Genomic DNA, 25138 nt, shown 5'->3' with positions numbered 1-25138 from the left:
CCCCCCCATTCTACCTAGTAATGAAGCTCCCCAGCAGGTTACAATCTTCAACCCACTTATCCGTCAATGATAGCTTTATGGCAACGGGTAGAATGGTTCTCTGACCTTCTACTGCTGCTGACAGTAGTTCTGAGGGAGCTGTCTCTGCTCCATGAATTGCTATACCAACCATATGCCCAGTGACTGGGAGTCCTACAACTTCATAACTGTAGGTTTAAAGGATTAAAGGTCGCTCATGAATGGCAAAGGCAAGGGACAGTGACATTGCCCTAGCGATCAGGACAATGCCCTAGAGACTGACCATATATTATATGATCAGCGCCCAAGCCTCCTCTCCACTCAAGCTAGGACCAGGGAGGGCCAGGCAGTGGCTGCTGATGACTCAGCAGATAGACCTATAGGTTCTCCCAAACCCCCCAACCTTAGCTCACAGGGATGGTAAGGTTGCAGACCCTAATGGCACTAACGAGTCTGAGCGGGACTCTAAACCCTGACTGGGAAACACTAGGCAGAGACATTATCAATCAGGCCACAGAGAGAGAATTTTTGTGACCAGTGGTGAAATAGATGTCTGGGTACCTCAAGGGGTCTTCAACCTCAGTCTACTAGGCAAAGTCGGTGGTCTTTTGTCGCTGGAGTTGTAGAAAGGGTGTCTTTCCACTCGGAGTAATTACACCCAAATTGCCAAAATTTTACTTTACCTCTGGGAGGAACAAAAATTTTACTTTAGCTCTGGGAGGAATCAAAATTTTACTTTACCTCTGGGAGGAAAAACTCTGCTCAGTCGCAGCGGTAAAAGGCTATCACTTAGCCTTGAGGCAAATCTTTAAACTTAAAGGGTTAGATATTTCCTTTTCGATACAGCTATCCATGCTCATACAGAGTTTTGAATCGGCTTGTCCTCAGAAGTGAGACCACCTCCATGGAACATTGTGAAAGTTCTTTATTCCCTAAAAGAAGCACCTTACAAGCTGTTAAATTGGACTTCAGACCTTGATCTTATGTTGAAAATGGTATTCATTCTCTCTTTAGCCATCACCATTCAGGGGAATGGAGACAAGTTATGTTCAGCTTTGTCCCCGAGTTCGTTGTCAATAGACAAAATCCGTTGGTTTCCAATCCTAGGTTTAGTTCCTTCTGAAATTCGAGTCTTTGGGGGGTAACTTAGTATCCTTATCAACTGCTTTTGTGTCCTTTGAGAGCATTAAGGGGCTACTTGACACAAACTCGAGGAACTCGCCCACACCTTGTGCAGGGAGAAGAGGGTGATAAGGAACACCATCTCCTCATGGATCAGGCTTGTCATTGACAGACCGTCAATCCTTACACTCCTCAACACCAAGGTACACAACCCTGACCTTAGATTGCCAGGAGCATAAGTATGTTCTTGACTTTTAAGAAGAACTTCTCTCTGATACAGATACAGTACTTCAAGCAGGGATGTGGAGGATATAAACAACCTTCACTGCCCACTACCTGAAATGTGACTCTCAGGTCCTTAGATAGATTTTTTATAAGACCTGTGGTAGCTGCACAGCAAGTGGTTTAGCTACCTTACCTTCTCATTGGACTATTAGCCGTTGTTAGAGGGCAGAGGTTACTGTGTTAGTGTAGGACTGCAGGCAAGTCCCATTTTGCTTGTAGCAAGGATATACTGTATATGTATATCTATAAATTCCCTGTTGCATCCCATTCTCTTACGAGGGGGAGTTGTTTATACATACTATGACAATGTCATTTACATTCTTATGTTCATTTTCACTTTTTCACCAGCCTTCAACCTGTTGGTATTGATAGGCCAACGGTTTACGAGGTGTCAGGGCACTCATCCTTTGCATTATCATTCCAGATACAAACTTTTTCAGTCCGTTTAAGAGACTTTCACCCACTGAAGTGTTAGTCTGCTATGCAAAGAATGTAAGGTTTGTATTTTGTGAAGGAATAAATGACAAAGTTAAAGTAATTTTTATTTTTCCTAACAATACAAAGGTGTAGTTCTTTACACATACTTTACCTGCCCTCACCTAGCCCCCTGGTGAAAGTCCCGTCTGCTACCACTGGTAACAACTGGAATGGTTGTTGACACCTCGTTAAAAGTATTATAGCTATGTTCTTGCTTGCGCTGATTTCTTCCCTTGTGCAAAGAACTACAGGTGTTTATTGTTAGGAAAAATACAACTTACTTCTAAATTTGTTTCAGTATTTTCATTTGTTCTTGAATTTGTAGCAAAGACCCAAGGGCCATCTATAAGCGACATTCTGTTTGACTCCTCCATTTCATCAATCAAGGAGGCAACTGATGAATTGGACAGTTTGCTGCTTTGTCTTTTGAAGGCAGTCCATCTTTATTTAAGGAGGATCACTAGGATTTGTATCCACATGGGAACAAACTATAAATATTAGAAATAATTTTTAATTTTCCTAGTTATGCAAACCTGAATCCTTTACATATATTACCTGCCTGAACCACCCCAGAAGTCCCGACAGTGTGGGAACGCTGGTGGGTCCATGATGCAACCATTCAATGTTGCCAGACCCACAATAATTCTTCAATTTGGTCGTAAAGTCACAAGTTTTCTTGAGTTAAAAATGGTTTTTATGTATGGAACAAAGATATTAATTTATTTTATGTTAATTGGTTTTGCATTTAGTAAATTGAAAGGGGAAGGATGTTCCTTGCTTGTCAATTTGATCAGTAGATTTCAAATTATATTTCTCTTGCAGTGCTTTGTAACGCTCCGGGACGGTATCGAGTCGAATGTCCGCAAGGTGTCATTAGACCACACTGCTGCATTGATATTGTCATCACCCACTCCGATGCTACCTTGAACAATGTGTTAGCTCCTGATAAACTCAGGTTTCAAATATGTGAAGATGGGAGCAGACAGGTTTGTTTCCAGATAATTTTTTTTTTTTGCTTATAACCTTCTAAGTACAGAGTAGAGTTTGATCATATACACCGTAGACATTAAGAAAAGTTATTGGTTATTTGTACAAAATGAGAAAAAATCCTTTGAGAATAACAAATAATTATAAAAATAAGAAATATAAACAAGCCCAAAGTGAACTATAATTGTATAGGAACTTTAATTATCTATATTTTCATTAGTTTGTGTCTTTTATTACAGTACAGTACTTTGCTTTTCCCCTTTTTTCTTCACCAAGCAATCTAACTTCCAGATTGTCATACCTTAGTTTTCTCTTCATTCATCTATAGTCCTTTAGGGATTTCTTACTGGTGATTTACTGGTTCAGTCAAATTAATGATGATTTCTGAATTGAATTAGTATATTCTTCGACACGACTACTAACCCTAGTCTTTTAATAAGAGTGTTCATTTAGTATAGCTGGAACTCGGCTGTTAAAATTTACTATGAGGTGTCGGTAGTTTCTGGCGAGTAGCGGGGGAACCCCGCCCCCTGACAACACACTGAATAGTTACTGTCTTTAGCTGCCGGAGAGTACAGGAGAACTTCTGGCCTTTTAGTAGATTGTTTGTACTTTTAGTAGATTGTTGGCTACACACATTCATTGTAAGCGAGGGATATATGATGTGAACACTTGCATCGCACAAAAAAATGAGCGGCTATTTAATCATCATAGGTGTAGTATTGCGTAGTGAAAGATTGTCAATCGAGGTTAGTCTAAGCTTGTATGACTTAAACATGCGTAGGGTAGAGGCAATATATGATGAGAGTTTGTAATGAAAAAGGCAAGTGATGAAAGGAATAGCAGATTTAGAAATTCTTTCTTTAAATGTCTCGCTAAGGTAAAATTGAAGGAATTCCATGGTGTGGTTACAGCTAGGTAGCAATTAAACCTAAATATGCTATGGACATCCATTTGATTTTTTTTTTAAATCGGTACTGGGCATATTTCATGAAACTACAATGTACACAGTAAATGTATTTTAAGGTTGTAAGTTTAGAGCAGTGTGTACTGTGCACAATTACTTAATCTTGTCAAATGCCGTTCATCTAGATTTTCTTACAAATTAATGTTTTTGATCACTCAACTTTGTATGTACTGATTGCTTTTGATTTGCTGTACAATGTAGGGAACCGCTTATGCAGTGTCCGTGATGCAATTAGATACCAATATTATTATTATTATTATTAGGATAGAATAGTGTGTGCAACTGTACCCCCAAGACAGTGGATGACCATGGTATAGAGGCTATGGCACCACCCAAGTCTAGAGAACGATGGTTTGATTTTGGAGTGTCCTTCTCCAAGAAGAGCTGCTTACCATAGCTAAAGAATCTCTTCTACTTTTGCTAAGAAGAAATTAGCCACTGAACAATTACAGTGCAGTAGTTAAACTCTTGAGAGAAGGAGGAGAATGTGTAAAGAACAGGCCAGACTATTCTGTGTATGTGTAGGCAGAGATTAAATAAGCCGTAACCAGAGAGAGGGGTCCAATGTAGTACTGTCTGGCAGGTCAAAGGACCCAATAACTCGTTAGTGGTAGTAATGTATGTCAACGTGTGGCTGGTGCCTTGGCCAATCTACTAGCTAATAATGTAATTTAGACAACTAACTTATATGTCAACATGTGGCTGGTGCCTTGGCCAATCTACTAGCTATTAATGTAATTTAGACAACTAACTAGCATTCAATCTTATACTGAACTGTACAATTTTTTACACTTTTAGATTCTAGGGCGAAAGGATGTCTTGGCCACACTGGTGCAAGGTGTCCCGGATCCAAAGAGTGCAGGGGATAGCGATCGGTTTGAGTCCGTCCAGGCTCCAGAACACGGTGCTGTGGTAGTGGCTGGAGATGGTTATCGTGGACGCAATCAACGACCAGTATTTGGGGCCTCCCAAGGTAAATATGTGTAATAATCTTGTTCTTTAAAGTTTGTTTTATGGAATTAGAATGATTTTATTTATAAAGACATTCTTAATTGTATGAAAAAATTTCATTAACCCTTTTACCCCCAGGCTATTTGGAAATTTCCAACCCTTAACCCCCAGGGTTTTTTTTTTTTTTTCCAGCACATTTTGCAGTACTGTATATATTTTTAAATTGCTCTAACGGCCTTAATTTTTGTCTTAAGAGGTCAAGTTGGTCTCATTCTCTTGAAAAATGCCTGAATTTTCTCAAAAGATTATCAAAAATATGAAAAAAAAAATTTTTATAGCCTTTTTTTGCAAGGACGTACCGGTACGTCCAAGGGGGTAAAGGGATGGCTTTTGTGAAACTTACCAGTACGTCCTTTGGGGGTAAAAGGGTTAAATGCCATTGTTATTTCATACATGAGTTATGTCTTCATAATTAGGATTTGTATTACCTGGTAGGATAATCTCATGTTACTGATTTTAAACTTTTTTTTTTATTTATTAATGGAACAGTTCCAGAGAGATTGGAAGTTTAAATGAAATTATTATAGGGATTAATTTCATTACTAATACCACAGTTTGTTGTTGTACAGTAATCTTGTATTCTGTGTTGAATTCCTGTTTTTATCTTAAAGCTGTTATGAAGAATGTTTTAGTAATCATGATTGAGTAAAGTCACAAGTTAATGAAAAGGATAACAAAAAATTAATTTTCAAGTACATACATTAATTAGTTCAAGTATTGTATATTAAGCTTTAAAACTGTTAATTTCCTTAACATACCATAACTTAGGTGTTTGCACGTCCAATTAATTGTTATAGGTAACTTAAGAAGGGGGCAAGAAATATATGATTAGTACTGATTATTTGATAATGTTGAAAATGCATTAATTCTTGGCTAATAAATACTAAGTTAAAGAAAGGTTTATTGATATCAATCATTTCACAGCCATTGAAAATATATTTAACCAATAAAAGTAAATGCTCTGTATATTTTCAGGCAAGAATGGTCCAAGTGTAGTGTTGGTTGCAGCTGCCATAGTTTGCGTGTTAGCTTTGCTTCTACCGACAGAAGGTGATCAGTCGGACTCGAGAATACCAACATGTATACATCCAAGCGCCAATGTCAAAATTGCGATCTCCTTTGCACTGGGTAAGTTGATATGTTTGTCTCATTTAGGTTCTGTGAAGTATTTATGGCTATTGATAAACATTACGTTAAGATAATTCGTGTAGCCCTAAATCTCCAAACCTAACCCAAAATTTAATAACATTGGTAACCCTGCTACCTCCTATTCTGTCCCCTAGTTGGAAACACGTTCAGCTGAACCAGCTTGCCACCCCCAATGAAAATCAGTTGTAAACGAGAGCTTGTGCTTTTAACGTCATGATCACAGTTAAATTCCCAAGCTAATTTTAGCATTGAAAGAAGTTTCGTTCCTAAGTACTTGTTGAAAATCATTTGTAAAAGAGTGCTCTTGTTATTATCACTATCCAAGCTACATCCTTAGTTGGAAAAGCGAGATGCTATAAGTCCAAGGGCTCCAACAAGGACAAACATTCTTGCTTCTACGATTCAGGCTTTCCTTGTCTCCTTGAAGCATCAACTATGTTTTCCATCAGTGTCAGAGGGACATAAGGCCCATTTGTTGGCTATTATGGCTTTTGACAGTTCTGTACCTTGTTTGATATGACAGTTCTTTTGGATATTTTGATGGATCATCAGGGGATATCACTACTGAAGCCAGAAGGGCCTTATCTGGAGCTTTCTCTAGGCTTCTTCCCCTTGGATCAGAGGGAAAGAAAAAGGCAAGTGCTGGACATGGACAGCAGGCTTCGGATCATTCTAGTGCTGCTGCTGCTGTAAGGTTAACCTTGACTGGTCCCTCTTCTTAGGCCTCTGATGCCACAGCTCCCTCTTTTGGCACAGTTTTCAACAAACACAGGACTCATTCTTGGTGTGGCTACAGAGGGAAGAGAAGTTTTGTGATTTCCATCATCTCCTCTTACGTCTGTTGACGCAAAGGGCCTCGGTAAGATTTTGCAGCCGTCTCTATCCTGAGCTTTTAAATCTGTACTTCTCCATTCATCATCTACTTCATGCTTCATAGTCCTCAGCCATGTAGTCCTAGGTCTTCCAACTTTTCTAGTGCCCTGTGGAACCCAATTAAATTTTTGGTGAACTAATCTCTTGGGAGTGCTAAGAGCATACCCAAACCCTCTCTATCTACCCCTCGCCATGATCTCCTCAACACATGAGTAATCCTTCTTATGGTTTCATTTCTAATCCTGCCCTGCCTATCAACTCCCAATATCCTTCCGAGGATTTTGTTCCGAGGTCTACTAAATCTATTGGAGATGGTTTCATTGTCATACTATGACAAAACTGATATATAGTCTTGATTTTTTGTGTGTGTAATTCTTGTCAATTTAATTTCCAAATTTTACTTAAGCTAGCCATTGTCTGATTTGCTTTGTTCAATCTTTCACTAACCTCCAATTCTAAAAACCCTGTATTGGAGATCACAGTTCCTAAATACTTAAATAATTCTACCTCATTAATCCTTTCTCCTTGCAATGATATTTCGTTTTCCATTGCATACTCCATTCTCATCATTTCTGTCTTTCTTCTATTTGTCTTGAACCCAACTTCATGTGATATTTCATGCATTCTGGGAAACAAGCATTGCAGATCCTGTATTGTTCTGCTAAGGATAGCATCATCAGCATACTCTGGGTCTGCCAATTTCCTATTACCAATCCAGTCCATTTCTTCTTCATCCTCTTGGTCTGTTCCATGCATTACAAAATCCACGAGGAAGATAAACAACATATGTGACAACTCATTCCTTGGAGTACTCTTTTGTTCACTGAAAATTAATTTGATAGCACTTCTATGCTCATTAATAGAATCAAATTAATTCATGTATTTAAGAGGAATTCCATAATAATGCAGGACTCCACAAAATTGGCCCGTGCACACTATCACAGGCTTTTTCATAGTCCAATAATGCCATCTAAAGTGCATTTCTATATTACACGCATTACTGTAAAATGTTTCAAAATTAGAGGTCAATACAACTACTTTTTCCAAATTATGCTTGTTCATCTCTCAGCTTTTCATCAATCTTTCTAGTCTCTTTGGAATAAGCATACTATCAATCTTTCTAGTCTCTTTGGAATAAGCATACTATCAATCTTTCTAGTCTCTTTGGAATAAGCATACTATCAATCTTTCTAGTCTCTTTGGAATAAGCATACTATCAATCTTTCTAGTCTCTTTAGAATAAGCATACTATGTATTTTCTTAACTGATGCAAGTGTGATGCCTCTGTAATTATTTTGTGCCATTTTCGCCAACACACCCAACTCTCATTCTTCAGGTTTTGTATCTTCATGCCACATTCTACGAAATAATCTTGCAAATATTCTTAGGGTCACTTATTTTTCTGCCTACATCTAGGCAGTTATTTCATCGTATCAAGGGGCTTTCCTTATCTTTTTTTAATTATAGCTTTGACTTTGACATCAAGGTCTTCATCAGCTTCAGGTATATCAATCAAATTATTCCCTTCATTATCTCCTATTCATGACCTTAGTTAAGTGTTCCATCCAACATAGTCTTTCTTCATATTCATTTGTTATAACAAATTCATCTCTTTTTGATGGGTATACAGTATACAGCTTCTTCTTTGCACCTATAGAGATTTCATTAATAATTCTATTAGCAATTCTTACACCATAGCCATTCCCGGAATTCATAGCTTTGTCAGCCTTAGTGTCAAAATGTTCTCCCCAGTCATTCCTTTCCTGGCTTTTATTTTGACCTCTATCAATACTCCTTCAGTTCTGGGCCAAACTTCATGACTAAAACCTAGAGACCATTGTCAGTACCCCCAGTTTCGAGTCCTCCTTCCCTTTCCTTCAGAAGTTGGGTGGTGATCAAGAGCAGGGTTGCCAGGCTGGCCTTTTTTCATGCCAAAAAACCCCCTAAAATTTGGCCTTTAGTAATATCATGAAAAGGCGGGTTTTAAATACTATATATTTGGCCTTTTTCTACTAATGGCTTGGCCTTTTAAAGCCGCGTTTAATTAAAACTGGCATTTTCTTATTTACAAATCATGGCAACCCTGATAAAGAGTAGTATGCTGTGGTGCTATCCAAAAGTTACTCGACACATCAGGTCAGTTTTTTTTTTTTGTTATCAGTGGTAGGTCCATGAGAGACATGTTTAGGAATCTCTCTTTCTGGCTTCACAAGATGTTCAGCAGAATTTTTTTTTTGTTACTAGTGGTAGGTCCATGAGAGACATGTTTAGGAATCTCTCTTTCTGGCTTCACAAGATGTTCAGCAGAATTTTTTTTTTGTTACTAGTGGTAGGTCCATGAGAGACATGTTTAGGAATCTCTCTTTCTGGCTTCACAAGATGTTCAGCAGAATTTTTTTTTTGTTACTAGTGGTAGGTCCATGAGAGACATGTTTAGGAATGTCTCTTTCTGGCTTCACGAGATGTTCAGCACAACATACTCATCGATTAGTGAGAGTTGAGGTGCCAGCTAGGACCAGAACTCACGAAACTTAGGTTTTGCCCCACCCTAGCCTTCAGGAGAAATCTGCCAGTGGGGTAAGTATTGAAGGTCAGTATCTGGAAGATAAACCAGTTTCATAGCCTTTTTCTTATAAGAGTACTGTACTCGCAACTCCCTTGACCTTATGCTCGCATTACGGGACAAGGATGCATCTTGTCTATGGTAATGTGTACATACAAGTCTGAAATAAACTGTGTTATAGCTGGTGTGTCTCCATTCTTCTATCCCTCTTCGCAGGTACAAAACAGTCCGAAGTGAAAACATTCAAAGCGTTCAATGCTGTGGTGATTTTCACTTCAGATCTTTTCTTTAAGTTTAAAGAAGTATTTCTCCCCATCCTCATTTGATGACCGGGAGGATGGTGGATCTTATACCAACCTATTAATTTTTACTGGATATTTGTTTCCAACTGATGCTCCCCCCCCCCATGGCAGAAAGGAATCTCCTGTTTAAATTGGTCGTTCATCCGTATGAAAGACGGATAGGAGTCGGCAAAGCTCCTTTCTTAGCTTCTCCATACATCAATTGTTGATCATTTAAGTCCTTCAGTCCTTGCAAAATACTGCTATTTACTTTTTTTTTTTTTTTTTTTTTTTTTGCATGTTTTTGATAATTTTTTGAGAAACTTCAGGCATTTTCCAAGAGAATGAGACCAACCTGACCTCTCTGACTAAAATTAAGGCTGTTAGAGTAATTTGAAAAATATATACTGCAAAATGTTCTTAACCCTGGGGGTTAAGGGCTGGAAAGTTCCAAATAGCCGGGGGGTACAAGGGTTAAGTAAAAGTATGTTACATAGGAACAAATGTGAAATTTTAAAAGCAATTCATATTTAATCTAACGACCCTCCTCAACCACCCTTCTCAGTCCTAGGTCAAAAGAGAAGGCTCTAGTAGGAGAGGGTCAGGACTCTTCACCCCTCCCCCCCACACACATCGGTTAGATAACCACTTGTTATCTAAGTTTAACGATGAATCCAGCTTACACTGAAATAATTTCCCTAATTAAAGAACTTGGTTTTATGTGTGGGAAAAATACAAATTATTTTTAAAATGTCATATTTTCACCTGTTCATTGTAATTGGTAAACTGAAGTTTTGTCTTGTAATTATCTTTTACTAGAATATTTTAGTATAGAAGACAAGGCATGAAAAATCAGTAGATAAACAGTTAATGTAATAAAACTTTTATTGGGCCATGTCAAGTTCAGGTGAAATGTTTTGTTTTGTTACTTCAGTCCATGGTGAAGTAAAAGAAAAATAGTTTCTTGTTCATATCATTCATCAGCTGACTTTTTCTGTAGCTATTTGATTAAATTTATTTATTTTTTTCTGCACTGGATTATTTCCTTTGTAGGTAGTAGGTTGGCCAGGGCACCAGCCACCCGTTGAGATACTACCGCTAGAGAGTTATGGGGTCTTTTGACAGGCCAGACAGTACTACATTGGATCCTCCTCTCTGGTTACGGTTCATTTTCCCTTTGCCTACATACACACTGAATAGTCTGGCATATTCTTTACATATTCTCCTCTATCCTCATACACCTGACAACACAGATTACCAAACAATTCTTCATCACCCAAGGGGTTACTGCACTGTACTTGTTCAGTGCCACTTTCCTCTTGGTAAGGGTAGAAGAGACTCTTTAGCTATGGTAAGCAGCTCTTCTAGGAGAAGGACACTCCAAAATCAAACCACTGTTCTCTAGTCTTGGGTAGTGCTATAGCCTCTGTACCATGGCCTTTCACTGTCTTGGGTTAGAGTTCTCTTGCTTGAGGGTACACTCGAGCACACACTCCTATCTTATTTCTCTTCCTCTTGTTTTGTTAAAGTTTTTATAGTTTATATAGGAGATATTTATTGTTGTTACTCTTCTTAGAATATTTTATTTTCCTTTTTTCCTTTCCGCACTGAGCTATTTTCCCTGTTGGAGCCCCTGGGCTTATAGCATACTGCTTTTCCAACTAGGGTTGTAGCTTAGTAAGTAATAATAATAATAATAGGGGCCTTTGGGTTTGTAGCATTCTGCTTTGCTTCTGTTTTTTATAATGATAATAGTAAAAATGAGTGGGTTCAGTTTTAGCTTGCCAGTATTGTAAAATGGTAAAAACTTTAATGCTAGAGTGGGCGCTGGAGAGGTAGAAGGTGTCATTGGAAAGTATGGCGTACCAGGTGAAAATGAGAGTGGTGAGAGACTGGTAGATATGTGTTGAACAAGAGATGGTAATAAGTGCTAGTTTTTTTAAAAAGAAAGATAAAAATAAGTATACATGGATAAGAGTGGCAAATGGAAGAGTAGTAGAAAGGGCATTAATGGATTATGTGTTGATAACGAAAAGAATGTTTGGAAGATTGAAAGACGTGCACGTCTTTAGGGGTATGGCTAACGGTATGTCTGATCATTTTTTGGTGGAAGGAAAATTAGTTGTAGCAAAAGAGTGGGGGAATAGAGTAGGTGGATGTAAAAGGGAGTTAGTGAGGGTTGAAGAGCTAATAAAACCGGGGGTAAAAAGTAAATATCAGGAAAGGTTGAAAATGGCATATGACGAGGTGAGAGTAAGAGAAACTGGTAATTTAGAGGAGTGGAAGTTAGCAAAAGAAAATTTTGTTGGGATTGCAAGTGATGTATGTGGCAAGAAGGTCGTAGGAGGCAGTATGAGGAAGGGCAGTGAATGGTGGAATGAAGGAGTGAAGGTAAAAGTGGAAGAGAAAAAGAGGGCTTTTGAAGAATGGCTGCAGAGTAATAGTATAGAGAAGTATGGAAAATATAGAGAGAAAAAGGTGGAAGTAAAGCGCAAGGTACGTGAGGCAAAGAGGGCAGCTGACCTGAGGTGGGGTCAGGGACTGGGTCAGTCATATGAAGAGAATAAGAAGAAGTTTTGGAAAGAAGTGAAGAGAGTAAGGAAGGCCGGCGCAAGAATTGAAGAGACAGTGAAAGATGGAAATGGAAGGTTGTTAAAAGGAGAGGAGGCAAGGAAAAGGTGGGCGGAATATTTTGAAAGTTTGCTGAATGTTGAGGATGATAGGGAGGCAGATATAATTGCTGTTCCAGGTGTTGAGGTGCCAGTGATGGGAGATGAGAATGAGAGAGAGATTACAATAGAGGAAGTGAGGAGAGCACTAGATGAAACGAGAGTAGGAAAAGCATCTGGTATGGATGGTGTGAAAGCTGAGATGTTGAAGGAAGGGGGTGTGACTGTACTTGAATGGTTGGTGAGATTGTTTAATGTGTGTTTTGTGTTGTCAATGGTACCAGTAGATTGGGTCTGTGCATGTATTGTACCACTATATAAGGGTAAGGGAGATGTGCATGAGTGTTGTAATTCAAGAGGTATTAGTTTGTTGAGTGTAGTTGGAAAAGTGTATGGTAGAGTACTGATTAATAGGATTAAGGATAAAACAGAAAATGCAATCTTGGAAGTACAGGGTGGTTTTAGAAGAGGTAGGGGTTGTATGAATCAGATTTTTACAGTTAGGCAGATATGCGAGAAATATTTAGCAAAAGGTAAGGAGGTGTATGTTGCGTTTATGGATCTGGAGAAAGCATATGATAGAGTTGATAGGGAAGCAATGTGGAATGTGATGAGGTTATATGGAGTTGGTGGAAGGTTGTTGCAAGCAGTGAAAAGTTTCTACAAAGGTAGTAAAGCATGTGTTAGAATAGGAAATGAAGTGAGCGATTGGTTTCCGGTGAGAGTGGGGCTGAGACAGGGATGTGTGATGTCGCCGTGGTTGTTTAACTTGTATGTTGATGGAGTGGTGAGAGAGGTGAATGCTCGAGTGCTTGGACGAGGATTAAAACTGGTAGGCGAGAATGATCATGAATGGGAGGTAAATCAGTTGTTGTTTGCGGATGATACGGTACTGGTAGCAGACACAGAAGAGAAGCTTGACCGACTAGTGACAGAATTTGGAAGGGTGTGTGAGAGAAGGAAGTTGAGAGTTAATGTGGGTAAGAGTAAGGTTATGAGATGTACGAGAAGTGAAGGTGGTGCAAGGTTGAATGTCATGTTGAATGGAGAGTTACTGGAGGAGGTGGATCAGTTTAAGTACTTGGGGTCTGTTGTTGCAGCAAATGGTGGAGTGGAAGCAGATGTACGTCAGAGAGTCAATGAAGGTTGCAAAGTGTTGGGGGCAGTTAAGGGAGTAGTAAAAAATAGAGGGTTGGGCATGAATGTAAAGAGAGTTCTATATGAGAAAGTGATTGTACCAACTGTGATGTATGGATCGGAGTTGTGGGGAATGAAAGTGATGGAGAGACAGAAATTGAATGTGTTTGAGATGAAGTGTCTAAGGAGTATGGCTGGTGTATCTCGAGTTGATAGGGTTAGGAACGAAGTGGTGAGGGAGAGAACGGGTGTAAGAAATGAGTTAGCGGCTAGAGTGGATATGAATGTGTTGAGGTGGTTTGGCCATGTTGAGAGAATGGAGAATGGCTGTCTGCTAAAGAAGGTGATGAATGCAAGAGTTGATGGGAGAAGTACAAGAGGAAGGCCAAGGTTTGGGTGGATGGATGGTGTGAAGAAAGCTCTGGGTGATAGGAGGATAGATGTGAGAGAGGCAAGAGAGCGTGCTAGAAATAGGAATGAATGGCGAGCGATTGTGACGCAGTTCCGGTAGGCCCTGCTGCTTCCTCCGGTGCCTTAGATGACCGCGGAGGTAGCAGCAGTAGGGGACTCAGCAGTATGAAGCTTCATCTGTGGTGGAAATGTGGGAGGTTGGGCTGTGGCACCCTAGCAGTACCAGCTGAACTCGGCTGAGTCCCTGGTTAGGCTGGAGGAACGTAGAGAGTAGAGGTCCCCTTTTTTGTTTTTGTTTCTTGTTGATGTCGGCTACCCCCCAAAATTGGGGGAAGTGCCTTTGGTATATGTAAAAACTTTTAAGATTGTATGTAAAGTTTATCAAGAGTTATTTACAATATTGCTTAGTTTAAAGTCTTCATTTTCAATTATTCACCTTAATGCAGGATATAGTGTGATTTAAAGTTAGTTTATGATTAATTTTTTGGCCCATGTTACTATAAATTGTAGTTATAGCTTTTAGTGGTTATTTTTCAGTTGGAAGAAATAAATTATAAATTTTTCTTGTAGGGATGATCACATTGGCGATATTGAAACGTGGCTGACAAAATACTTCATAGTATTGACTTGAAATGGCTCCTGTGGAAGATGGGACTGTTGGACCCAGGGTGGTATATGCAACTCTTCAACTTTACGTTAAAATTAAAATTGACCTCAACTTTTGAACTTTTTCCAATTACATTAACATGTTTAATAATGTGCAGTTCATCCATAGTTCAAATATTCAGCTACTTAGTCTTGTGAAGTTCATCAGTAGAGCACTTTTTATATTGCATAATATCCATCAAGTAATGAACATAATTTTAAGATATTTCAATTCATGTATTTTAGAGAAAATGTTTTGTCAATAGATCATGTACGATAAGAGAATCTAAGCTCATTTTTTACAATATAAATATTCTGTATAAAATATTCTTTTTTACTTTTATGTCACAATGCTGTAAAAAATATTAGTTTCTATCATCATTAAAGATTTTTAAAATTTATAATTTTTTTTTTGTAAAAAAGAGAATTGCAACCTAGTGAATAAACAATTTGCATGTACTGTATTTGAGAAAATTTATGTTTAATGTGTATATTTTTATTTGCTATCAATCTGTTGTTCTGAATTACCTGGCCCTTCTGGCCAGACACAGGATCTTGCAATAATGCAGCCAGTAATATATATTCTATTGGGCAAGGTCACAGACTCTGGCATTTTAAATGCTTTATAGGCTGCTATATATTTGTGGTACCTTTTTTATGAATAAATTATATTAATAACTCTCTCAATTAATGAATATGCCTTGCAAATGTGAACTTCAAAGATCTTGAATGCTTTTTCTTTTAACACCTAATACAAACCCTTTTGTTCTTTACTTAAAGATGTTACTTCTCGGTAACCCTTTACGTAAACTGGCTATTTACTTTCTTCGTGTTTAGGAAGTGGTCCTCCTCCTAGTGGGAGCTGTCCGGTAGACTACGAAAGAAGAAGGCTTGTTCCCTCCACGTTGTCTGCTACCGGAGGACAAACTAGTAAGAGCGATGACTGACTGATCCCCAAACAACCCTTAGGTGCGGGCACCATAGCTAACCCTAGTGAAGGAAAGACACCTACAACCGATTTAGTCTTCCCCGTTGCTGGTCACGGCATCCTGTCTTCCCTGGGGCTGTCGGGTCTCCCCACTAAGGAATTGCTTTCGGAGTCACTACAGTTAGAGGCAAAGCGGGAGTGCACCGCTGCCTCCCCAGGTGTTGACCTTGGTCTTATATCCTACAAGGCTCTAAAGTGGTTAATCCTACCGAGCTTCTCACGCCCTTAGCTGCGGCGCCCTATGCATCTGTTCTTCCATTCTTTCAAGCAACTCCGCCATATGAACGTGAGTGGTTGCAGACTGTTCCTCGTTGTTACTACCAGTCGGGTGACCCTAAAAGCTGACCACAGTTTGCTCAGCACGCTGAGGTCCCATAGTGTAAGAAGCATCTAGCTTCTCCACCTGGTATTGAGCACCTTTCTCTTTCATGAGCGAGACCCTTCACCTGTGTAGTCACCACCCTGGGGTTTTAGGTAACAAGTTTTCGATTCATTGGTGCCTCGTTCCAGCTCTTCAGAACTTTCTTCTTTGGATCACCCAGATGGTGATGCCTTACCAACCACTAGCGGCCCACTGTCTCTCCCATCGTGCCCTCCTGGACACAATGAATCTTGTGAGATATAACTCTTCAGGATTGTGAGATATAACTTTTCAGGATTGTTACCACAGATGTTGATGCCTGCCCACTGCTTGCCGCCTCCCTTAGGGCACAACAAAGCTCTCTGCCTTGGGCTTCCTCTTACAGGGAAAAGCCTGCTTTTCCTGCTGTGCATTAGCTTCTGCCTTCTCCTGTAGGAGCGCAAGGCTACTCGTCAACCTCCTGTAGGAGCGCAAGGCTACTCGTCAACCTCCTGTAGGAGCGCTGATGAGTGTTCGTGAACTCGTAGACCCTAGTCATGCAAATTGTTGTGCAACCAGCCACTAAGCTCCTTTCACTGATGATCTTTGTAAAATTGTATTTCATGCAGGTTTGGTGCATGGACGAAGACACTATTCATCATAGTGTCTTGCGCAGTGGTAAGCACCCCGAAACTGAGCATTAGCTTAGTGGGGAGCCGAGATCCTCTTGCTGATGAAGGTCTGTGTAAAACTACGGTTGCTTGCCAGCACTCCCTATAGTGAGGTTCAGGCACGGGCTACTAAGATTGCGCATGTGCTCTTGCCTTTATGACAGCCAGATCTCGCACAACGAGGCTTATGAGACATAATCCTTTGGGGTTATTATTGCAGATGGGAATTCCTGCTGACCTCCGACTCTTACTATTGCTCGACCTGGGCACACAAGCACGGCATCAGGATGATAAGTTACCTCGACAATTGGTTGCTGCTTTCAGCCTCAGAGGTAGCCTTAAAAGATTGAGGCATTCGCCTTGTGAATTTCTGCAAGGAGCTCGGGATAACAATCAATCTCGGAAAATCCCAGCTAGTCCCCACCACCAGGATGACGTACCTGGGGATGGTGTTACATTCCCTGATGGTGAGAGCCTTCCCATCCCAGGAGAGGCTAGACAACCTGGACCAGGCGATTCGTCCGTTCCTAGCCGGTACGCCGATGAGAGCCAAGGATTGGCAGAGATTAGTGGATCACCTGGTCTCGGAGAAGTTGGTTCCTCAGGGCAGGCTCAAACTCAGACCGATTCAGTGGAACCTGAAAGATCTCTGGTCAGTGGGAGGTTCCCCACAAAAGACAGTCCCGGTGTCTCGTTCCTCCAAGGATGCTCTCCTCTGGTGGTCCGACAGGAGGAATACGTTGAAAGGAATTCAGTTCGGCGCTCTTCCTCCGGAGATGCTGCTCCTCACGGACGCATCGAAGGAAGGGTGGGGAGCGCACCTCCTCGAGGAAACAGCGGAGGGGAAATGGTCAGTGGAGGAAAAGACCCGGCACATCAATCTTCTGGAGCTCATGGCAGTGCAGAGGGCACTGGTATGTTTCGCCCGCCTCCTTCGGGGGAGCTCGGTAGCCCTCATGCGACAACGCTATGATAGCGTACATGAAGAAGCAAGGAGGATTAAGGTCAAGGGAATTACGCGATCTCACAGCTCAAGTCCTAGAGTGGACCGAAAGGAACGACATTCTCCTATCAGCCAGATTCATCCCCGGAATAAGGAATGTCCTGGCGGACGGACTAAGCAGGACAGGACAAATACTAGGATCGGAATGGTCCCTTCACCCCCAAGTGGCACAGGAAGTCCTCCGTTGTTGGGGCTCCCCAGTGATAGACTTGTTCGCCACAAGACTAAACGCAAAGCTCCCCAGTACTGAATCCGACGGCAGCCTTCCAGCACCCTTGGGACAACCTCGATGTCTACGCCTTTCCCCCCTTTGGAATGATCAGGCAGGTCCTCAACAGGTTAAGACAGTTAAAGTCCACAGAAGTGATGTTGGTAGCGCCCTGGTGGCCAGAGAGGGAGTGGTTTGTGGATCTAAAGCACCTAGCCACCCTTCCTCCGTGGCCCCAACCGGCAAGAGAAGACCTGCTAAGCTAACCACACTTCCAAAGGGTGCACGAATACCCTCGGGCTGAGGCTACACGCGTGGAGGTTATCAAGCGGCTGTTAAGGAAGGAAGGCTTCTCGGACAAAACAGCGGATAGTATGTAAGGGTATCTACGGAAGTCTTCTTGCGTAGTATACCAAGCGAAATGGGCAACCTTTGTCAAGTGGTGTGCCACTCAGAATCTGAGGCTCTTGGACGTTTCGGTCCACAATATCGCTGACTTCCTGGTACACTTGAGGGATGACCTAGGAGTCTCCATCCCAGCCATCAAAGGAGTTCGAGCGGCACTAGGTCAGGTGTTCCAACTCAAGGGGCATCAATCTGGGGACCTCGCGTCGCATCTCGATGCTCGTCAGGAGTTTTGAGCAAACTTGTGACCCCCGCACCTCGAGGGTTCCCCAGTGGGATGTCGCCAAGGTCCTCACGGCCCCCGTATGAGCCTCTCAAAGATATCTTGGACAAGGATCTCGCCCTCAAAGCCGTCTTCTTGCTAGCCCTGGCCTCAGCGAAACTAGTGAGCGAGCTCCACGGTCTGTCCTTCGAGGTGTCCCATTCGAAAGGGTGGAAGGACATGATATTCAAGTTCTTGCCAGAGTTCGTAGAAAAGACCCAGAACCCTGCAATTGCGGACCCTAGGTTCGAAGAATTCTCAATTCCGGCTATTCCGCGTTCGGACAACCCTAGTGACCTGCTCTTGTGTCCCGTAAGGACTGTCAGGAAGTACCTTAGTAGGACGGCCAAACTCAGACCGGCTGTGAAAAGTTTGTTTGTTTCCGCAGGCTCGGTCAAGAAGGCAGTTTCCAAAAACACCATTTCCTTCTGGCTGCGGCAGGTGATAAAGAGGTCCTACGAAAGTGAGGGCTACACGGTAGCTGGGACCCCGAGACCCCATGATATTAGGGGCCTTAGCACGTCCTTAGCGTTTGGCACTAACATGGCGGTAGGCCAAATCTAACGTGCGGGCACTTGGGCTAGGCAGTCCACCTTTACAGCCCATTACCTCAAGGACTGTACGAGGAAGTCCCGGGATGCCTTCTCCATCGAGGTAAGTACTGTTAGGAAAAATATTTGTGATGTTATGAGGTGACTGGAGGGGGAGGGACTCCTCTTGATCCCATATCCTATCCAGTCTCGACGACCGATTCCAGCTCGTGCGAAGTATCTCCCAAATTAAAGGATGAGGGTTGGTATGTCACATAGGACGAAGTTGCACTGTAGCATTTTTTTTCTAAAGTGTCTTCATTGTTTCTTAATCAATTACATTGTTATAATTTTTCTAAGGGGTCTAGGTTGCCTCGCCTAAACTATAGCATTGTTACATTAGTTTTAGAATAGAAACTTCAAAACAGCAATCATTCAGTCCAAGTTGTAACAGCAATAAGGTGTACAGTATAATTTATTAATCAAATTCATAAAGAAAACTAACATACATTTCATACAATGTGTAACTCTACCACTATTAGTGGTGATTAACAAAATGGAATAACAAATTAACCTGTTATAAAGTCATGGTTTAGATATCTAATTTTCCTCACATTTATAAAAAATAGAAATATGATATTTCACACCTTAGTCTAGAGCACCGGTGATTCATACTGGAATGATGTAAAAGTTGAATAAGCAGTTATTTGACCATAAAACATGAAAACAGAAACTATTACAGCCACTAAAGTGTTAAGCAGTGCACCTATGTATTAATATGATTTTATAACTATCCCATACTGTAATTCCAGTAATATTTCAAAATCAAAATAACTTAATTTTCATAAGGCCCTTTTTACAATTACTAATGCAATCTTTATATAATAGACTTTCTTTCAAATAAAATTACTTCTCGTGAAGGAACAGAGCACCATCCTTCATGAGTTACGTTTAAGACTGAAAGGCAGTTCCTCTATAAAGCAAAGTTAGCAGAAATATATATATACAGTACTGTAAAAACTAATCTTAATGACCATCATAAACTAAGCATTATCATCTGAAAAATATCAGTACACACTAATGATGAATTATATACAGAAGCATATTTTAATACAGACAAAAGAGTTAATGCAAAATAATTTGACACTATCAATATTGTGCTGAAAGCATTCAAATATCTGCTAAAATACTAAAGGAAGATAATGTTTCAACAGTTCTGAGAAATGCTTTTTCAGACATAACTCAGTCATAATGTCACTGCTCACTATCTAAGAACATACTCGTACATGAATGAAGGAAGTAAATGTTATTTGCTTTCATCAATCTTAGTAGCTTTACAGTTACATTAACTTGTGTTCACCTTTAATGCTGGTAAAGAGGAAATGTTCTACTTTTAATAACATAACACAATTTTTTTTGTCTTAAGCAGTTCCATATTCACAGATATGACAGGATACTAGAGCAAGCGGTGAGTGGATGTTGAAAAAAAGTTTTTCCTCTTTCCCCAAAACAGACTCCCGGTACTGTAATTATTTTTTCTATTATAATTCAATCTTGTTATTTTACTGTACTCTCAATGCAACTTATACTTTAGAGCCTTCGCTTAATACCATTTCAATTCAATAGATTACTTTTACTCTTGCACTTAAATAATATTCTGATATTACGTTTCTAGTACATAGACACCCTTATCTTAAACATTTCAAACTTTGTAAATATCAAGATGGTGTTTTTAGTCAATTTTGCAATACTGTAATTTTTTTAACTTTATCTTCATTGGCCTGAAAGTTTTGAATTATAATTTTGAAACCTGACAGCAAAAAATTGAAGATCCATACATTGTTTAATCTATATACAGTAGATTGCTATTCTAGACTTTAAGCATCTACTAAACAAATATATATACTATATTTTTTTCTAGTATTACTACCAGTTTATATCAAATCGCCTCTAAAAATTTAGTTTTAATGATTTAAATTTACTCTAAACTTTTCTCTTGTCAATTCCACAATATATGAATCATGGTATATGCACATTAACTTAGATAAAATGGGTCTGCCTTGGGTCCCTGTAGCTCTATAGAAATTAATTTAAACAATATTTAAATATTCTTGAGACTTCCATAAGTAATGATTACTTTTCCAAATTCTCAAAGAATTGTAGGTAGCAAAACCAAAATATGCTAGTAATAACATCTCCATTAACATACACATCACTTAAATGATGACTAGTAATTTTTCGTACTTTCCTTCTACCCAATCGCTATCCATACACTAAGGGGTCAGGTACCTTGATGCTTTTTATTTAACTATATTAATTAACCCTTTTACCCCAAAAGGACGTACTGGTACGTTTCACAAAAGCCATCCCTTTACCCCCATGGACGTACCGGTACGTCCTTGCAAAAAAATGCTATAAAATTTTTTTTTTCATATTTTTGATAATTTTTTGAGAAAATTCAGGCATTTTCCAAGAGAATGAGACCAAACTGATCTCTCTATGACAAAAATTAAGCCTGTTAGAGCAATTTAAAAAAAATATACTGCAAAATGTGCTGGGAAAAAAATAACCCCCTGGGGGTTAAGGGTTGGAAATTTCCAAATAGCCTTGGGGGTAAAATGGTTAAAAGCATCTTTCTCTATCACCCACTTTAAAGAAACAAGCATTTATGGGAAAAAACAAATCTGTTACATAAGGCAATAATTTCCATGAGTCTGGCTTATCAAGCTAGATGAATTTTTTAAAGTGCACTTCTGTACCTGTGACCTTTTCTATAAACTATCTACAGAAAAATTACATAAAATATTTTTGTAACCATTACCCTCAACAATAAAAGAATAATTTATATATATAATCTATGAAGAAGCTAATTATGCAACAGGATTCAAATTAACAATAATCTTTCTACTAGAGCTTTTCACTCATCAATTTACATAAAATTCAACTACAGTATTACCTCCATTTACTAGATCCATCAATAATATACCAGTTATACATGCATCCTACAAAACTAATCATATATCACAAATTACCACTTCTACACAGACATACCTTGTCAGCAGGGTTTGCTCATAAATCAGGGATGAAAATCAAAGCAAGATGTAATTAAAAAGTTGGACAGCTTATTGGGAAGAACTCTATAAAAGGTAAAGGCTGAGGAGTAAAAGACAAAAAAAAAAAAAGTTTTGGGGTGAATAGAAGCCACAAAAATTACTAAAACAAACCAAAAAGATTAATTTAAAAGGTAAAAGGTTAAAGGTAGCTGGTTTCAGTTCTGGTTCCATCAGAATAGATGCTCACCAGAACGTCAGCCGGGCAAGCCCAACCCCCCACTGTGGTGCCCTACCACAGCAGTAGCCTCCCCAGTAAACAGCTTAAACTCACGGTCCTGGGCGGGGATTGATCTCTTGCCACGCGAATGCGAGGCAAACACGTTACCACTGTACTACCTTAATAAAGAACTTGGTTATAATTATAACAGTATCTGGTTCTGATTAGAAGATATAAATAGGGCTTCACTTTACAAGAAGATTCAAATCTAATTTGATGGGATCATAGCTGCACCTGAAAATAATACATTTGCATAAAACTAGGTACGGATTAATTTTCTGTGTGGACGGATGGGCTTTCTACATTTACAGTACTTAGATACATTACAAATCTCGATATTATATTCTGTGCGCTAGTCCTAAGTTCTAGGTAATTATGCAACTATGTGACCCCACGTATAAGTACACTATAGTAGTTTTCCATTAGAATAATAGGAAAGGTAATTAATATTTTATCAAAATATAAAGCAACAAAAAATAATGTAAAGGCCACAAATTTTTTAGGTAATTTGCATTTTTCCTATCTATATAAATCTGAGTCATTTAATTATTAAGACTGATTTTTTGTAAGCTGAAGACGGCTGTTAAATCTTGAAGAATACTCAGTTTTCCATATGGTGAGGGTGCGGGCCGAGAAGCTCCGCCTCCTTTCCCAGCCAGAGAGCTTTGTCCCGAGAGGACAGAAAAATGAAGGAGAGGAGCCAGTCATTCTACCGTTCATTCCAGACTTACATCTACAAGTTACCATAGATGCTTTCTGTCCCATGTGGGAGATGAACAGCCACCACAAGACCATGCACAAAGGTGTCAATGGATTAGTGGGAAAGGGGGTGGGGCTCCTTGGCTAATATCCTCACCAGATGGATAACTACTCGTTATCCAAGACCTAATGACTGTCTCCAGTTTATGCTAAATCAATCTCCCTAATTAAAGGACGATGATTTATATGCCATTTAGGAATAAATCCCATTATACTTTGGCATCTATATCTAAAAATTAATGCTCGCCTTTAATTTGTGATCAAGTGCTTCATTGAAAAGGCCCTTAACTCCTTTGACCTTTAGCCCATGATTATAAAGTGTTCTAGTCTCATTAAAATATATGATAATGATTATAAAGTATTCTAGTCTCATTAAAATATATGATAATGATTATAAAGTATTCTAGTCTCATTAAAATATATGATAATGATTATAAAGTATTCTAGTCTCATTAAACTATGTCATCAAATATATGAATTTGCTATTGTGCCACTGGACTAACCTAAGGCCTTGGATTCAATCAAATAGAGCTTATCGTTATTCACAGAATAAATGATTACTTGAAGACTAACCTAACAATATACTATTAATCTATTTTACACAAGGAATACTTACATCATAGATCCCTATGACTAAGCAACATGTGATTCATTTTACAGCAGTTAAAATTAATTTATATATATGTTTCAGGACAAAAATATTGCACTCTATTCATATATAATTAACCCTTTTACCCCCAAAGGACGTACTGGTACGTTTCACAAAAGCCATCCCTTTACCCCCCTGGACGTACCGGTACGTCCTTGCAAAAAAATGCTATAAAAATTTGTTTTTCAAATTTTTTTTTATAATTTTTTGAGAAAATTCAGGCATTTTCCAAGAGAATGAGACCAACCTAACCTCTCTATGAAAAAAATTAAAGCTGTTAGAGCAATTTAAAAAAAATATACTGCAAAATGTGCTGAGAAAAAAATAACCCCTTGGGGGTTAAGGGTTGGAAATTTCCAAATACTCCGGGGGTAAAAGGGTTAATTAAGATTAAAACAATCTTGTCTATTTACAAAGGTAATCTCGTTTCCCTCCAGTTTTACTTAATAAGCAAATACCTGAGATTACAATTTCATGACTTACAGCTTTACACATGTCATATACAGTGAGAGCTGCTACCGAAGCAGCTGTGAGTGCTTCCATTTCAACACCCGTCCGACCTGATGTTGCAGCACTTGTTTTAATGGAAACGCAAAACAATTCTCTTCCATCTTCAGTCTTCTCATGTAGGCTAAACTGCACTTCTACGTGATCTACGTATAAAGGATGACAAAGAGGAATTAGTTCTGAAGTCTTCTTGGCTGCTATGATGCCAGCAATCCTCGCTACCCCGAGAACATCGCCTTTCTTCATTTTGTTCTCTTTGACCAAATAAAAAGCTTCAGCTCCTAGGTAAACATCGGCTTTTGCTTCTGCTTTCCTCTTGGTCACTTGTTTTCCTGCCACATCAACCATTTGTGCTTCGCCTTTTAAATCAACATGGCTTAATCTTGGAGCATTTTCTGTACAGTCAGAAGTAGTAATCTTTTGTGGCTGTGTTAGAATAGTTGGTACAATTTCAGAGGTCCCAGAATTCTCTGTACTTGGAGGAGATTCCATGTAATTCTCACCAAATTTTTTCCAAAAATTGTAGTTGTGGTTAGTTTCATCTATTTTAGAATCAATATAATTATGTGCTTCATCCAGGGAATTGGGTCTATTTTGTAGATTTTCTGACTCACAAGATTCATTATATATTTCATTATTAGAAGAAGACGACGACGATTCATTTTTCTTGACTGAAAGAGTTGTGTGCAGCAAGGCAAAACTAGTTGTACAAGTAATTGATCCGTTGCGTAACAATGATGGAGAGTAGTTTAATTGGAATCTACGATGATTATATGAAGTCTCTTTATCTGTTATGTAAAAGTGAAAAATAGAAATACAAATTAAGTGGAAATATACTATGCGTTTAATGTTCTGAAGGCACACACTAATAGCAATCTTTTTAGAATTCGT

At 39.3% G+C, this 25138-nt stretch overlaps 2 protein-coding genes across 4 annotated transcripts in view; one reads left to right on the top strand and one right to left on the bottom strand.

The window, feature by feature from the left end:
* The window catches only part of LOC137650190 (motile sperm domain-containing protein 1-like), a 33209-nt gene extending 18214 nt beyond the window's left edge, over nt 1–14995 (top strand). For all 3 annotated transcript variants that reach the window (XM_068383363.1, XM_068383364.1, XM_068383365.1), the window contains exons 3-6: nt 2725–2888; nt 4655–4829; nt 5843–5995; nt 14521–14995. In XM_068383363.1, coding sequence (XP_068239464.1) covers nt 2725–2888; nt 4655–4829; nt 5843–5995; nt 14521–14555 — 527 coding nt within the window. In that variant the 3' untranslated portion in view covers nt 14556–14995. The remainder of the gene's footprint in view (nt 1–2724; nt 2889–4654; nt 4830–5842; nt 5996–14520) is intronic.
* Nucleotides 14996–19464: 4469 nt separating this feature from the next.
* Nucleotides 19465–25138, bottom strand: part of LOC137650188 (molybdenum cofactor biosynthesis protein 1-like) — a 51042-nt gene continuing 45368 nt past the window's right edge. Inside the window, exon 10 of the mRNA XM_068383362.1 lies at nt 19465–25035. Coding sequence (XP_068239463.1) covers nt 24146–25035 — 890 coding nt within the window. The 3' untranslated portion in view covers nt 19465–24145. The remainder of the gene's footprint in view (nt 25036–25138) is intronic.

This window comes from Palaemon carinicauda, chromosome 11 (assembly GCF_036898095.1).
Source record: "Palaemon carinicauda isolate YSFRI2023 chromosome 11, ASM3689809v2, whole genome shotgun sequence".
Classification (NCBI taxonomy): Eukaryota; Metazoa; Arthropoda; class Malacostraca; order Decapoda; family Palaemonidae; genus Palaemon; species Palaemon carinicauda.
This window is presented reverse-complemented; position numbering and strand designations above follow the sequence as displayed.